At 48.3% G+C, this 13,949-nt stretch overlaps 1 protein-coding gene across 1 annotated transcript; it reads left to right on the top strand.

Annotated features, from left to right (window-relative positions):
* Positions 1-12,342: 12,342 nt before the first annotated feature.
* On the top strand, positions 12,343-13,293 carry LOC138428685 (olfactory receptor 9S13-like). The gene has a single exon (XM_069569446.1). It carries the CDS (start codon positions 12,343-12,345, stop codon positions 13,291-13,293), a length of 951 nt encoding a protein of 316 aa, XP_069425547.1.
* The last annotated feature ends 656 nt before the right edge of the window (positions 13,294-13,949 follow it).

Here is a 13,949-nt window from a genome sequence, read left to right as displayed (position 1 = left end):
TGGGGCAAGACCCTAATCTTAAAGTTTGAATAACACAACTGTCATAGCAGTGAACAGAATATTGAAACAGAAGTTATGTCCCAAGTTCAGCAACTTCCAGTGAAGGTATGTAAGTAGATAAAACTCTCAGGCCATTCCTATCCCTCCTTCCCTAAATCTACTATAAATATGAGGTTGGTAATCTCCCCTGAACCACCTAGAAGGGGAACCTGAGGACACTCAGCCTGGCCCCTTTCTTGGTGATAGCCTGGGTCACCACAGCCAATTAGGGGGAGTTAGGAAGACCGTGCTTCCCCTCAATCCTGCAGCGGGCTGTTTCTCCCCTCCCCTCCCCCTTCTGTTCACTGATGCTGCCACCCAACAGGGCAGCAGGGAGCACCTGTGCTCCTGCTTCAGACGCTCCTAGTGCTCCCTGTCCTGGGTTTCTCCCCTCAGACAGCAGCAGGGAGTCAACGTGGATGTCTCATACCCAAGGATCCAGTGACCTTCTGCCACACAGCCAGACTACTTCTGACCACAGAAAATGGTGCTTTGTCAGCTCAAACATCTCTGAAGGTCCTGATGGCTGCCCTAGAGACAGGAGATGGAGAGAGAAGATGCCTTTTCTTGGCAGAGAGCACAGCTCCCTGCTCTCTGTCCCAAACTCCCTGGGAGATCCTGGACCCTCTGTCTTGACCTGCCCAGTCAGAGCTCCACCCTCATGCTCCATGGACGCAACACACTGCCTGGATCCGGAGCCCAGTGGCCTCATTACGCCTCCCTTTGGTGGGGTCATCAACCCCCGTGGTCACCATGAGGAGGCGGCCCCGTGGACACAGGGGTGCTCTCTACCCTGGATGGTCAGTAGGGATGTGTCCTGCCTCTCTAACCACAACTCTCCATCTCCTTCTCTGCCTGCTCGGGAGGACTGTGGGGAGAGGCTGACAGCTGACTTATCTGATTGCTGCTCACAGGTGCTCAGTCGGAAGCTACTCCAAGGTGTCCGCTTGATTCTTGTCCCATTTGTCTCATCTCTGAGCACGCTGACATATATTACTCTGTTCCTCTGATATAATGCATTTCTTTCCTTGAGAAGTTCCCACAGTGTTCTGCTCCGTGTCTGGCATGACTTGGCATCTTCTCATGCTACACGACTATTCCTTCTTCCAAATTCTGCCCCTCGTTCTCCGCTAGTCGCCCTCCTCCTCTTCCTCCTAGCCTTTCCCCTACTCCTCCTCCTTTCTCTTCTTACATTTCTCTTCCTCCTCCTTTTTTTCTATTTCTCCTTCTCCTCCTTCCTCTCCCTTCTCCTCTCTCTTATTCTTCTTTCATTCTGTGGATTTTCAAAAGGATGTTCCTGGATTTATAATATCTTAATCTTAATTCCTGGACTTATAATATCTTAGGGCCTTCCCTGGTGACTCAGCTGGGAAAGAATCTGCCTGCAATGCAGGAGACCCCAGTTCAATTCCTGGGTCAGGAAGATCCCCTGGAGAAGAGATAAGTTACCAACTTCGATATTCTTGGGCTTCCCTTGGGCCTCAGACGGTAAAGGATCTGCCTGCAATGAGGGAGACCTGGATTTGATCCCTGGTTGAGAAGATTCCCTGGAGGAGGGCATGGCAACCCACTCCAGTATTCTTGCCTGGGAAATCTCAAGGATAGAGAAGCCTGGTGGGCTACAGCCCATGGGGTCACACGGACTCGGACACGACGGAGCGACTAAGAGCAGCACATGAAATCTGAATCCAAAATGAGAAAAGGAAACACATTTTTTCTCTTACAGGATAGTGCAATTATCATCGCTACGTAAATTTAATTATACATATGATAAGGGATCAGTGGTTCTAGTAGAAGAGCATTAATTCTGACTTTGGAATAAATTTAAGAAGCTCATCAGATAGTCCATGGAGTAGAAATTCTCCAGTAGTCTGAGAAACATGTCTTCTAAAAGCCCTGCACATCCCCACTTGTCTGTGTCACGCAGATTTCAGATTGTAGTGACCATCTCTCTACAATTTTACCAGCAGTTTATTTGGTTTGTTCATCCTATACATGCATTGCATCCTGTGCCACATGGCAGGTTCTCAGCACGTATCTTCTGGCTGATTATAACTTGAGTTCAGTGCTAACTAGCCATCATACTCTGAAATACACCTGACATAGCTCTAGTTATCTTAAGTGTAGAATAAACATCTTAAATTTGAAGACCATGTTGTAGTTTTAATTCTGTTTCCTTACTTTTTTAGAAGATTCACAATTTTTATTGTGTTTAAAATAACATTTCTGTTGTAACCAATTATAAGTGTACAGCTTGTTGGTGATGTTCAGTTGCTAAGTCACGTCCGACTCTTTGTGACCCTGTGAGCTGCAGCACACCAGACTTCACGCTTCCCTGTCCTTCACTGTCTCCCTGAGTTTGCCCACGCTCATGTCCATTGAGCTGCTGATGCCAACCATCCAACCATCATAGGTGTACAGTTTAGTATTGCTCAATGTATTCAACTTGTTGTGTAACAGATCTCCAGAAATTTTTCATCCTGCAAAACTGAACTGCATGCCCCTCCAGCAACAACTCCTTATTTCCCCCTTACCTCCACCACTGAGAGCCAACATTTACTTTCTATCTCTAGGAAAGTGGCTACTTTAAATTCCACAGGCAAGTAGAACACAGAATATGCCTTTTTCTCTCTGGTTATCTCACTTGGCATAATTTTTTCAAGGTTCATTCATATTGCTGTAAATGAACATATTTTCATATTTTAAAGGTTGAATAACATTCCGTCATGTATATACACCACATTTTGCTTATCCATCTATCATTTTGTTTATCTATTCAACACCTAGGTTACTTCTACCTTTCACCTATTGTCAAGAAGGCTGCTATTGTTGTCCAAATATCTCTTACAGATACTGCTTTCTAAGTTCATACATGCAGTCACTGGATCATATAGTAAATGTTTTTTAATCTGGGAGATAATCTACAAAGTACTTTCCATAGTAGTTGTATCAATTTACAGTCCCATCAACAGTGCAAAAATCTTCCAATTGCTCCACTTCCTAGTCAGCCTATCTTCTCTTTGTTTCTTTTTACGAGTAGCCATTCTAATACTTGTGAAGTAGTTATCACATTGCTGTTTTTTATTTTAATGTCACAGAAAATCAGTAAGGAAACAGTGCTTTTAAATGACTTATTATACCAGATAGAATGAATTGCTATCTACAGAATATTTTATCCCCAAACAGCAGAATACACAGTCTTCAAAGTGCGTGTGGAATATCCTCTAAGGCAGATCACATGCAAGGCCACTGGATAAGTCTCAAGAACTTCAAGAATATTGAAACCATAACACGCCTTTTTTCTGACCACAAAGGTATGAAACTAGAAACCAACTACAAGAGAATAAAACTGCCAAACACTCCACAAACACAGAGGCTTAAACAATACGTTCCTAAACCACCTATAGGTCAGTGAATTAATCAGAAGAAAATTTTTAAATACCTGGAGTCAAAGGAAAAGGAAAACACACCCATAAAAAATATATGTGATGCCCCTAACACAGTTCTAAGAGTGAAGTTTGTAGCAATACAATCTGATTCCTAAAATAAGAAAGATATCCAACAAACAATCTAATCTTACACCAAAAGAGAAAAGAAAAAGAGAATAAACAAAATCCAAATTTACTGGAAGAAACAAAATAATAAAAGTCAGACCAGGGACTTCCTTGGAAGTGCAGTGGTCAAGACTTCATCTTCCAATGCTTAGGGTGCAAGTTTGATTCCTAGTTGGGGAGCTAAGATCCCACATGCCTTGGGGCCAAAAAAAAAAAAACAGAAGCATGAAACAGAAGCAATGTTGTAACAAATTCAATGCAGGCTTTACACGTGGTCCACATCAAGAAAATCTTTTTAAAATATCAAGCCACAAATAAATAAATCAGACTTTAAAAAAATAGAAAAGATCAATGAAACCATAATTGATTCTTTGAAAAGATAAACTAAGTTGATAAGCCTTTAGCCAGATACATTAAGAAAACAGAGAAGGCCCAAATAAATAAGCTCAAGTATGAAACATGGAGAAGGCAATGGCACCCCACTCCAGCACTCTCACCTGGCAAATCCCATGGATGGAGGAGCCTGGTGGGCTGCAGTCCATGGGGTCAGTAAGAGTCCGACACAACTGAGCGACTTCACTTTCACTTTCCACTTTCATGCGTTGGAGAAGGGAATGACAACCCACTCCAGTGTTCTTGCCTGGAGAATCCCAGGGACTGGGGAGCCTGGTGGGCTGCCGTCTGTGGGGTCACACAGAGTCAGACACGACTGAAGCGACTTAGCAGCAGCAGCAGCAGCAGCAGCATGAAACAGGAGAAGCTACAACCAACACAACAGAAATGCAAAACATTTTAAGAGATTACTGTGACCTGTTATAAGGCAAAAAAACTGGCAGCCTGCAAGAACTGGGCAAGTTCACAATTGTGTGGCTTCCAAAGACTGAATTAGGAAAAAACAGAAAATCTAAAAAGGTCAAAAATGAATAAGAAGATTGAATCAGTAATGAAAAACCTAAGAAAAAAAGGCCACAGGCCAGACGGTTTCATGGCGAATTCTACCAAACACTAAAGAATTATCAATGCCTATACTTCTCAAACAATTTCAAAGTACTGAAGAAGAGGGAACACTCTCAAACTCGTGAAGTCCAGCATTACCCTGATACAAAAGCCAGATAAGGTCACAACACGAAAATGAAACTACCAACTACTATCTCTAATGAGCATAGATGCCAAAATTCTCAACAAATTACTACAAAACTGAATTCAGCAATTAAAATTATCAGTCATATACCATATTCAAATTGGATTTATTCCTGGGGTACACACAAATCAAACAAAGTGATACAAGACACTAGCAAGTTGAAGAATAGAAACTGGATGATCATCTCAGGCCCTCAGCTAGAACACTGAAGGTATTTTGCCGACCGAGCAACTGAACTGAACCGACTGAACTGCCAGGTGAAAGCAGACTGCTTCACCGCCCTCCTGTGTCAGACCCACCACAACAAATTAACATGAAGCGTGACTAAGCACGGCCTAGAGGAGCTACCCAACGTCTGAGGTCAGGGGCAGCGGCCTAGAGTGCGAGGCTGCGACGGCACAGGAATGGCCAAGAGGAGCTACCCTGCGTCCGAGGTCAGTGGCAGCCAGGAGGAGCTATACCGCGTCCGAGATTAGGGGCGGTGGCCGGGAGGAGACACCCCGCATCCGAAGTCAGGGGCGGCGGCCAAGAGGAGCTACCCTGCATCCGAGGTCAGGGGCGGCCGGGAGAAGCCACCTCGCGCCCGAGGCCAGGGGCGGTGACCCTGAGGAGCCACACATGCCCGAGGCCAGGGCCAGCTGCCGGGAGGAGCAACCCGAGGAGTGGTGGCTGAGCAGGCACAGGAGGGCCTAGAGGAGCCATCCCACGTTGAAGGTCAGGAAGGGCGGCGGTAAGGAGATATCCCTCGTCCAAGGTAAGGAGCACAGCTGTGCTTTGCTGGAGCAGCCGTGAAGAGATACCCCATGCCCAAGGTAAGAGAAACCCAAGTAAGATGGTAGGTGTTGCAAGAGGGCATCAGAGGGCAGACACACTAAAACCATACTCACAGAAAACTAGTCAATCTAATCACACTAGGACCACAGCCTTGTCTAACTCAATGAAACCAAGCCATGCCCGCAGGGCAACCCAAGATGGGCGGGTCATGGTGGAGAGGTCTGACAGAATGTGGTCCACTGGAGAAGGGGATGGCAAGCCACTTCAGTATTCTTGCCTTGAGAACTCCATGAACAGTATGAAAAGGCAAAATGATAGGATACTGAAAGAGGAACTCCCCAGGTCATTAGGTGCCCAATATGCTACTGGAGATCAGTGGAGAAGTAACTCCAGAAAGAATGAAGGGATGGAGCCAAAGCAAAAACAATACCCAGTTGTGGATGTTACTTGTAATAGAAGCAAGATCCGCAATATTGCATAGGAACCTGGAATGTCAGGTCCACGAATCAAGGTAAATTGGGAGTGGTCAGACAAGAGATGGTAAGGGTGAGGAACCTGGAGTGTTAGGTCCATGAATCAAGGCAAATTGGAAGTGGTCAAACAAGAGATGGCAAGAGTGAACGTTGACATTCTAGGAATCAGCGAACTAAAATGGACTGGAATGGGTGCATTTAACTCAGATGACCATTATATCTACTACTGCGGGCAGGAATCCCTCAGAAGAAATGGAGTAGCCATCATGGTCAACAAAAAAGTCTGAAATGCAGTACTTGGATGCAATCTCAAAAACAAAAGAATGATCTCTGTTCATCTACAAGGCAAACGATTCAATATCACAGTTATCCAAGTCTATGCTCCAACCAGTAACACTGAAGAAGCTGAAGTTGAACGGTTTTATGAAGACCTACAAGACCTTTTGGAACTAACACCCCCAAAAGATGTCCTTTTCATTATAGTGGACTGGAATGCAAAAGTAGGAAGTCAAGAAACACCTGGAGTAACAGGCAAATTTGGCCTTGGAATACAGAATGAAGCAGGGCAAAGACTAAACAGTTTTGCCAAGAAAATGCACTGGTCATAGCAAACACCCTCTTCCAAAAACACAAGAGAAGACTCTACACATGGATATCACCAGATGGTCAACACCGAAATCAGATTGATTATATTCTTTGCAGCCAAAGATGGAGAAGCTCTATACAGTCAACAAAAACAAGACCAGGAGCTGACTTTGGCTCAGATCATGAACTCCTTATTACCAAATTCAGACTCAAATTGAAGAAGGTGGGGAAAACTGCTAGACCATTCAGGAATGACCTAAATCAAATCCCTTATGATTATACAGTGAAAGTGAGCGATAGATTTAAGGGCCTAGATCTGATAGATAGAGTGCCTGATGAACTATGGAATGAGGTTCGTGACATTGTGCAGGAGACAGGGATCAAGACATCCCCATGGAAAAGAAATGAAAAAAGCAAAATGGCTGTCTGGGGAGGCCTTACAAATAGCTGTGAAAAGGAGAGAGGCGAAAAGCAAAGGAGAAAAGGAAAGATAAAAGCATCTGAATGCAGAGTTCCAAAGAATAGCAAGAAGAGATAAGAAAGCCTTCTTCAGTGATCAATAGAGGAAAACAACAGAATGGGAAAGACTAGAGATTGCTTCAAGAAAATTAGAGATACTAAGGGAACATTTCATGCAAAGATGGGCTCGATAAAGGACAGAAATGGTCTGGACCTAACAGAAGCAGAAGATATTAAGAAGAGGTGGCAAGAATACACAGAAGAACTGTACAAAAAAGATCTTCATGGCCCAGATAATCATGATGATGTGATCACTAATCTAGAGCCAGACATCTTGGAATGTGAAGTCAAGTGGGTCTTAGAAAGCATCACTACAAACAAAGCTAGTGGAGGTGATGGAATTCCAGTTGAGCTGTTTCAAATCCTGAAAGATGATGCTGTGAAAGTGCTGCCCTCAATATGCCAGCAAATTTGGGAAACTCAGCAGTGGCCACAGGACTGGAAAAGGTCAGTTTTCATTCCAATCCCAAAGAAAGGCAATGCCAAAGAATGCTCAAACTACCACACAATTGCACTCATCTCACGTGCTAGTAAAGTAATGCTCAAAATTCTCCAAGCCAGACTTCAGCAATACGTGAACCGTGAACTCCCTGATGTTCAAGCTTGTTTTAGAAAAGGCAGAGGAACCAGAGATCAAATTGACAACATCTGCTGGATCATGGAAAAAGCAAGAGAGTTCCAGAAAAACATCTCTTTCTGCTTTATTGACTATGCCAAGGCCTTTGACTGTGTGGATCACAATAAACTGTGGAAAATTCTGAAGGAGATGGGAATACCAGACCACCTAACCTGCATCTTGAGAAATCTGTATGCAGGTCAGGAAGCAACAGTTAGAACTGGACATGGACCAACAGACTGGTTCCAAATAGGAAAAGGAGTACGTCAAGGCTGTATATTGTCACCCTGCTTATTTAACTTCTATGCAGAGTACATCATGAGAAACGCTGGACTGAAAGAAACACAAGCTGGAATCAAGATTGCCGGGAGAAATATCAATAACCTCAGATATGCAGATGACACCACCCTTATGGCAGAAAGTGGAGAGGAGCTGAAAGGCCTCTTGATGAAAGTGAAAGAGGAGAGTGAAAAAGTTGGCTTAAAACTCAACATTCAGAAAATGAAGATCATAGCATCCAGTCCCATCACTTCATGGCAAATAGATGGGGAAACAGTAGAAACAGTGTCAGACTTTATTTTTTTGGGTTCCAAAATCACTGCAGATGGTGGCTGCAGCCATGAAATTAAAAGACGCTTACTCCTTGGAAGAAAAGTTATGACCAACCTAGATTGCATATTCAAAAGAGACATTACTTTGCCGACTAAGGTCCGTCTAGTCAAGGCTATGGTTTTTCCTGTGGTCATGTATGGATGTGAGAGTTGGACTGTGAAGAAGGCTGAGTGCTGAAGAATTGATGCTTTTGAACTGTGGTGTTGGAGAAGACTCTTGAGAGTCCCTTGGACTGCAAGGAGATCCAACCAGTCCATTCTGAAGGAGATCAGCCCTGGGATTTCTTTGGAAGGAATGATGCTAAAGCTGAAGCTCCAGTACTTTGGCCACCTGATGCAAAGAGTTGACTCATTGGAAAAGACTCTGATGCTGGGAGGGATTGGGGGCAGGAGGAAAAGGGGACAACCGAGGATGAGATGGCTGGATGGCATCACGGACTCAATGGACGTGAGTCTGAGTGAACTCCAGGAGGTGGTGATGGACAGGGAGGCCTGGCTTGCTGCGATTCATGGGGTCACAAACAGTCGGACATGACTGTGGGACTGAACTGAACTGAACCGAACTGTGACTTATAACAGGCATCCATTCTCTAACAGACCAGCAGGGACGCTGCCCTTGAAAAAAGCTATAGGAAAATGACAGCGTCCTTGGCATTCCCTCCCCTGTCCCTGCATCACCCCAGTCTCAGCCCAGTCTTCGCGTGCCCTTTGTCCTTGTGTCTTTGTGTCTGTGTGTCCTTTTCTTTTCATATAAAAACACCAGTCTTTGGATTTCTGTTAGTCACTTGGTGGCGTCCGACTTTTTGTGACCCCGTGGACTGTAGCCTGCCAGGCTCCTCTGTCCATGGGATTCTCCAGGCAAGAATCCCAGAGTGGGTAGCCATCCCCTTCTCCAGGGGATCTTCCTGACCCAGGGAACAAACCTGGGTCTCCTGCATTGCAGGAAGATTCTTTACAGTCTGAGCCACCAGGGAAGTCTTTTGGATTTAGGGTCCTTCTAATCCAGTACGGCCTCTTCCTAACTAATTCATTTGGAAAGACCCTATTTCCCAAGAGGGTAATAGTCCGAGTTACCAGGACTTCTCAGGTGGTGAAGAATCCACCTGCAAAGCAGGGGACCCCAGGTCAATTCCTGGGTCAGGAAGATCCCCTGGAGAAGGGATAGGCTACCCACTCCAGTGTTCGTGGGCTTCCCTGCTGGCTCAAATGCTAAAGAACCCACCTGCAATGCAGGAGACCTGGGCTCGATCTCTGGGTTGGGAAGATCCCCTGGAGAAGGGAAAGGCTACCAACTCCAGTATTCTGGTCTGGAGAATCCCATGGACTATATAGTTCATGGGGTCACAAACAGTCGGACACAACTGAGCGACCTTGCCATCCTCTTAGCATGGTGGTTGAGTATCCCTGCTTGTCATGTGGCAGACTGCGGTTTAATTCCCTGATGGGGAAACAGCATGCCCTTTGGGCTGCCCTGGTAGCTCAGCTGGTAAAGAATATGCCCACAAGGCAGGAGACTCCAGTTCCATTCCTGGGCTGGGAAGATCCCCTGGAGAAGAAAATGGCAACCCACTCCAGTATTCTTGCCTGGAGAATCCTATGGGCAGAGGAGCCTGGCGGTCTGCCATCCATGGGGTCGCACAGAGTCAGACACGAGTAGCGACCAGCACGTTCAGAGGCTCTACCTGCCTGTTAAGTGTGTACATGTCAGGGTGGATGACGATGAGCCGTGGTGAGGGGAAGGAAATTCAGATCTTTGTAAGCCATTGGAAGAAAATAAGTTGTACATTTCTGGAGGAAATAGACTGTATTAATTTTAAAAAAAAAAAAAGACAAAGCAAGCTGTCTATGCCATAATAACCCGTGATGTGGTTGTAGGACCCTAGCCCACAGAAATATTACCAGGAGCCCAGAATGAACGTAGGTTGAGTCGTGCTTTGGGAGAGGAAGGAGAGTGAGGGAGCAGCCGTCAGGACGGGAAACCCGTGATGCTGGCTGCGCCCACACAGGGGAACACCGCGGAGAAGTTCAGAACCGACCCAGGAAGTCCCCCTTGCTAGGCTGTCTGTTAAGTGAAGGCCCCAACTGCAAGCTAAGGACAGCATGACCTGATTCACACAAAGACCCTAAAAGAAAGGCTTCACGCATGCAGACACACACCCAACTGCTAAGAGAGGCAAGGCTTTACTGGGGCCAAAGAAAAACTCATTTCCATTTTACCGCTGTGCGCTCAGCTGCTCAGTCATGTCTGACTCTTTGCGGCCCCAGGGACTGTAGCCACCAGGCTCCTCTGTCCGTGGGATTTTCCAGACAAGAATAGTGGGATGGGTTGCCATGTCTTTCTCCAGGGGATGTTCCTGAGCCAGGGATGGAACTCCCATGTCCTACACTGACAGGTGGGTTCTTTACCACTAGCGCCACCCGGGAAGCCCCCATTGTCCTGTAGCGCATCGTAATTTTTGAATTTCATCAAGCATGTGTTTATTCTGAAATTTCACACACAGACACACACACACACACACAGGGAGAATTTTAGATACGCCAGCAACAACAAAAACAAAGAACAGAGGGGATTCAGAGTCCATTTCCACGTCCCATTTTTCAAGGGGGAAAGGACGTGCTCGCATTTCAGGCCTGCGAAGGCAGTGTCTGTGTCTGGAGTAGAGAGGGCCGTGTGCTGGCCTGGGCACAGACTGCCCACCTGCCGCCTTCCTCACACTGACGACCTCCAAGGATGGGCAGGAGTGAGGGCTGAGGGCCCGGAGGTCACACCTGCCCCCTGGGGAGACCCATCCAAGGAGGGGCACTGGGTCGCTCTGACTTGTCTGTGTTCCTCTACTGTTGGCACCCCACTGCTTGCTGAAGACTTCAGGCTTCCTGTCTGTCCTGCCTTGGGTCGAGAGGGGTCAGGGGAAGACTGGCCTCGGGACTGCAGCTCCTGGGACCTGGGGGTTGGGAGCCCCAGTGCGCTCAGAGCCCAAGCCTCACCTAATTGGCCATCAGAGGCCTTGAGTCCCAGCCCTGCAGGTAGAGAACGCCTTGCCCCGCTGAGTGGCCCAGAGGTGTGGGCAGTGCATGGACGGGCAGGTGAGCTTCCTCCAGGACCCAGTAGTTCCCACTCCAGAATCCGGGGCACCAGTCCAATGCTCCCTGAGACCCCAAGTACCCCCTAGGAACCCCTCATTCTCCCTTCACCACACAGGAAGGCGGAGCTGACAGGGCAGTAGACAGGGGTCCTGGTGCCGACTGATTATCATCAGCACAGACCTGGGTCAAGAGCTCAGGAGCCCCTGGGAGAGCAGTTCCTGGCTGTGTGGGGCTGGCCAGTCACAGCCCTCACCTGGACAAGGTAAGGTCAGGGCAGCCACCCTCAGGGTGCAGGAGTGCGGGAGACCATGTGGGTAAGGGGGCAGGGCCGTGTATACAGTAAGCACTCAGATCTGCTCTCGGCAGGGCAAGTGCCTGGCCAGCCCTGGACTCATCTCACGGATAACGCCCCAGTCCAGGCTCAGAGGCAGTGATGCTGAGATGGGAACCCTGGCATGCAGGGGAGAGAAACAGGAAGCACCCTCATTAGCCCAGGGAGACCCAGCCCCTGCGCTGCTCCGGGCCTGTCCAAGACCTGGTGGGAAGAGGCGCCGAGGACACATTTCTGAGATTCATGAGGAGTACACGAAGGGGCAGAGAATGCAGGATTAGATACGTGAGAAAAGGCAGAAAGCTGGCAGTGTCGCTGAAAAGACAGGCGGCTGCAGTGCCATTTCTGCACTCCAGACTCAGCTCTTCAACCATCCTGGCACCCCACCAACTCCGCGGTGACTATTCAGAGTCCCCACAGGTTGAGTGCTCCCTGCATATTTGTGAATTAGTGAGTCAGAGAAAATGTTGCCTTTTCAGGTCAGTCTGAGCTTGTCTGGAGGACTGGGCACTGAAGGGTCCCTGTGCTTCAAGAGAGTATGACCTTGTAACCCTCACCTCCTCCCTCTCCCTGCCTCCCGCCTGCTTTCTGCCCCATGTCCCCCAGCTCAGGGCCATGGCACCCCACAGAAATGGAAACCTCTCAGAGATGCCTCTGCAGGAATTTGTGCTGGATGGATTTCAGGGTGGTCTGCAGACCCAGGCCCTGCTGTTTGCTCTGTTCCTGGCCCTGTACGTGGTGGCCGTCCTGGGGAACCTCACCATGATCGTGGTCATCACGCTGGATGCCCATCTGCACTCCCCGATGTACTTCTTCCTCAAGAACCTCTCCTTTGTGGACCTGTGCTACTCATCTGTCATCGCCCCCAAGGCCCTGGCCACCTTCCTGTCCTCCTCCAAGGTCATCACCTTTGAGGGATGTGCCACCCAGTTCTTCTTCTTCTCCATGATGGGCACCACTGAGACTCTCCTCCTGGCCGTGATGGCCTATGACCGCTTCATGGCCATCTGCAGCCCCCTGCGCTACCCCATCTCCATGCGCCCCTCGGTCTGTGCCCGCCTGGTGCTGGGCTGCTACTGTGGGGGCTGCCTCAACTCTGGGGTGCAGACGATCCTCACATTCAGCCTCCCGTTCTGCAGCTCCAGCCACATCGACCACTTCTTCTGTGATGTGATCCCCCTGCTCCAGCTCACTTGTGCCAGCACGGCCGTCAATGAGCTGGCCTTGTTTGGCCTGTGTGGCCTCATCATCGTGGGCACCACACTCATGGTCCTCACCTCCTACGGCTACATCACAGTGACCATCCTGAGGATGCGCTCAGGAGGAGGGAGGCACAAGCTCTTCTCTACCTGCGGCTCCCACATGACAGCCGTGTCCCTCTTTTATGGGACCCTTTTTGTCATGTACGCCCAGCCGGGGGCTGTGGCGTCCATGGAGCAGGGCAAGGTGGTCTCTGTCTTCTACACCCTGGTCATCCCGATGCTCAACCCCCTCATCTACAGCCTGAGAAACAAGGACGTGAAGGATGCCCTGTGGAGACTGGGGCAGAGACACTCAGCCACGTGACAGAGGGGGACCAGAGAGACCCAGTGTCCTGAGGAGAGGACAAGAGGACTTGAGGGGAGGCACTGGGTGTGGTTTGAGGAATTCATTCTTTTCTCGTCTAATTCATTTTTCACCCAGCATTTTATCCAGCCCATCTTTGAAGCACATCATGGGCCACACACTACGAGTGTGAGATGCAGAGATGAATAAGGAACCGCGTTTGCCACAAAAGATCTAAGGGCCCGCAGTGGGCAAGAGGCTAACCTGAAGTCTGTGTAACACGGTGGGCAGAGCCATGACCTGGGGGTCTTTGGAGCGCAGTATGGGTCCCAGTTCCACATCAATTGGTGAAGGTATGTGGACTAGACAAACTCTCTGACTTTATCCCTCACTCCTTCATCGAATCTAATGGAAATATGTACCCAGCAATCTACCCTGGGACAACTAGCAGGGGGCGTCAGGACACTCAGCCTGGCCCCTTCCTTGGTGATAGCCTGGGCATCCCCACAGCCCATTAGGGGGGTTTGGAAGACCATGCATTCCCTCAATCCTGAGCGGGGCTGTTCCTCCCCTCCCCCTTCTGTTCACTGATGCCACCACCCAACAAGGCAGCAGGGAGCACCTGCGCTCCTGCTTCAGATGCTCCTAGTGCTCCCTGTCCTGGGTTTCTCCCCTCA

This window comes from Ovis canadensis, chromosome 1 (assembly GCF_042477335.2).
Source record: "Ovis canadensis isolate MfBH-ARS-UI-01 breed Bighorn chromosome 1, ARS-UI_OviCan_v2, whole genome shotgun sequence".
NCBI lineage: Eukaryota > Metazoa > Chordata > Mammalia > Artiodactyla > Bovidae > Ovis > Ovis canadensis.
The sequence above is the reverse complement of the archived record's forward strand: the minus strand, read 5'-3'. Positions and strand labels throughout refer to the sequence as shown.

Bases quoted from the DNA above. Each gene is read 5' to 3' on its own strand.
- LOC138428685 (XM_069569446.1), top strand. From the start codon at position 12,343: ATGGCACCCCACAGAAATGGAAACCTCTCAGAGATGCCTCTGCAGGAA.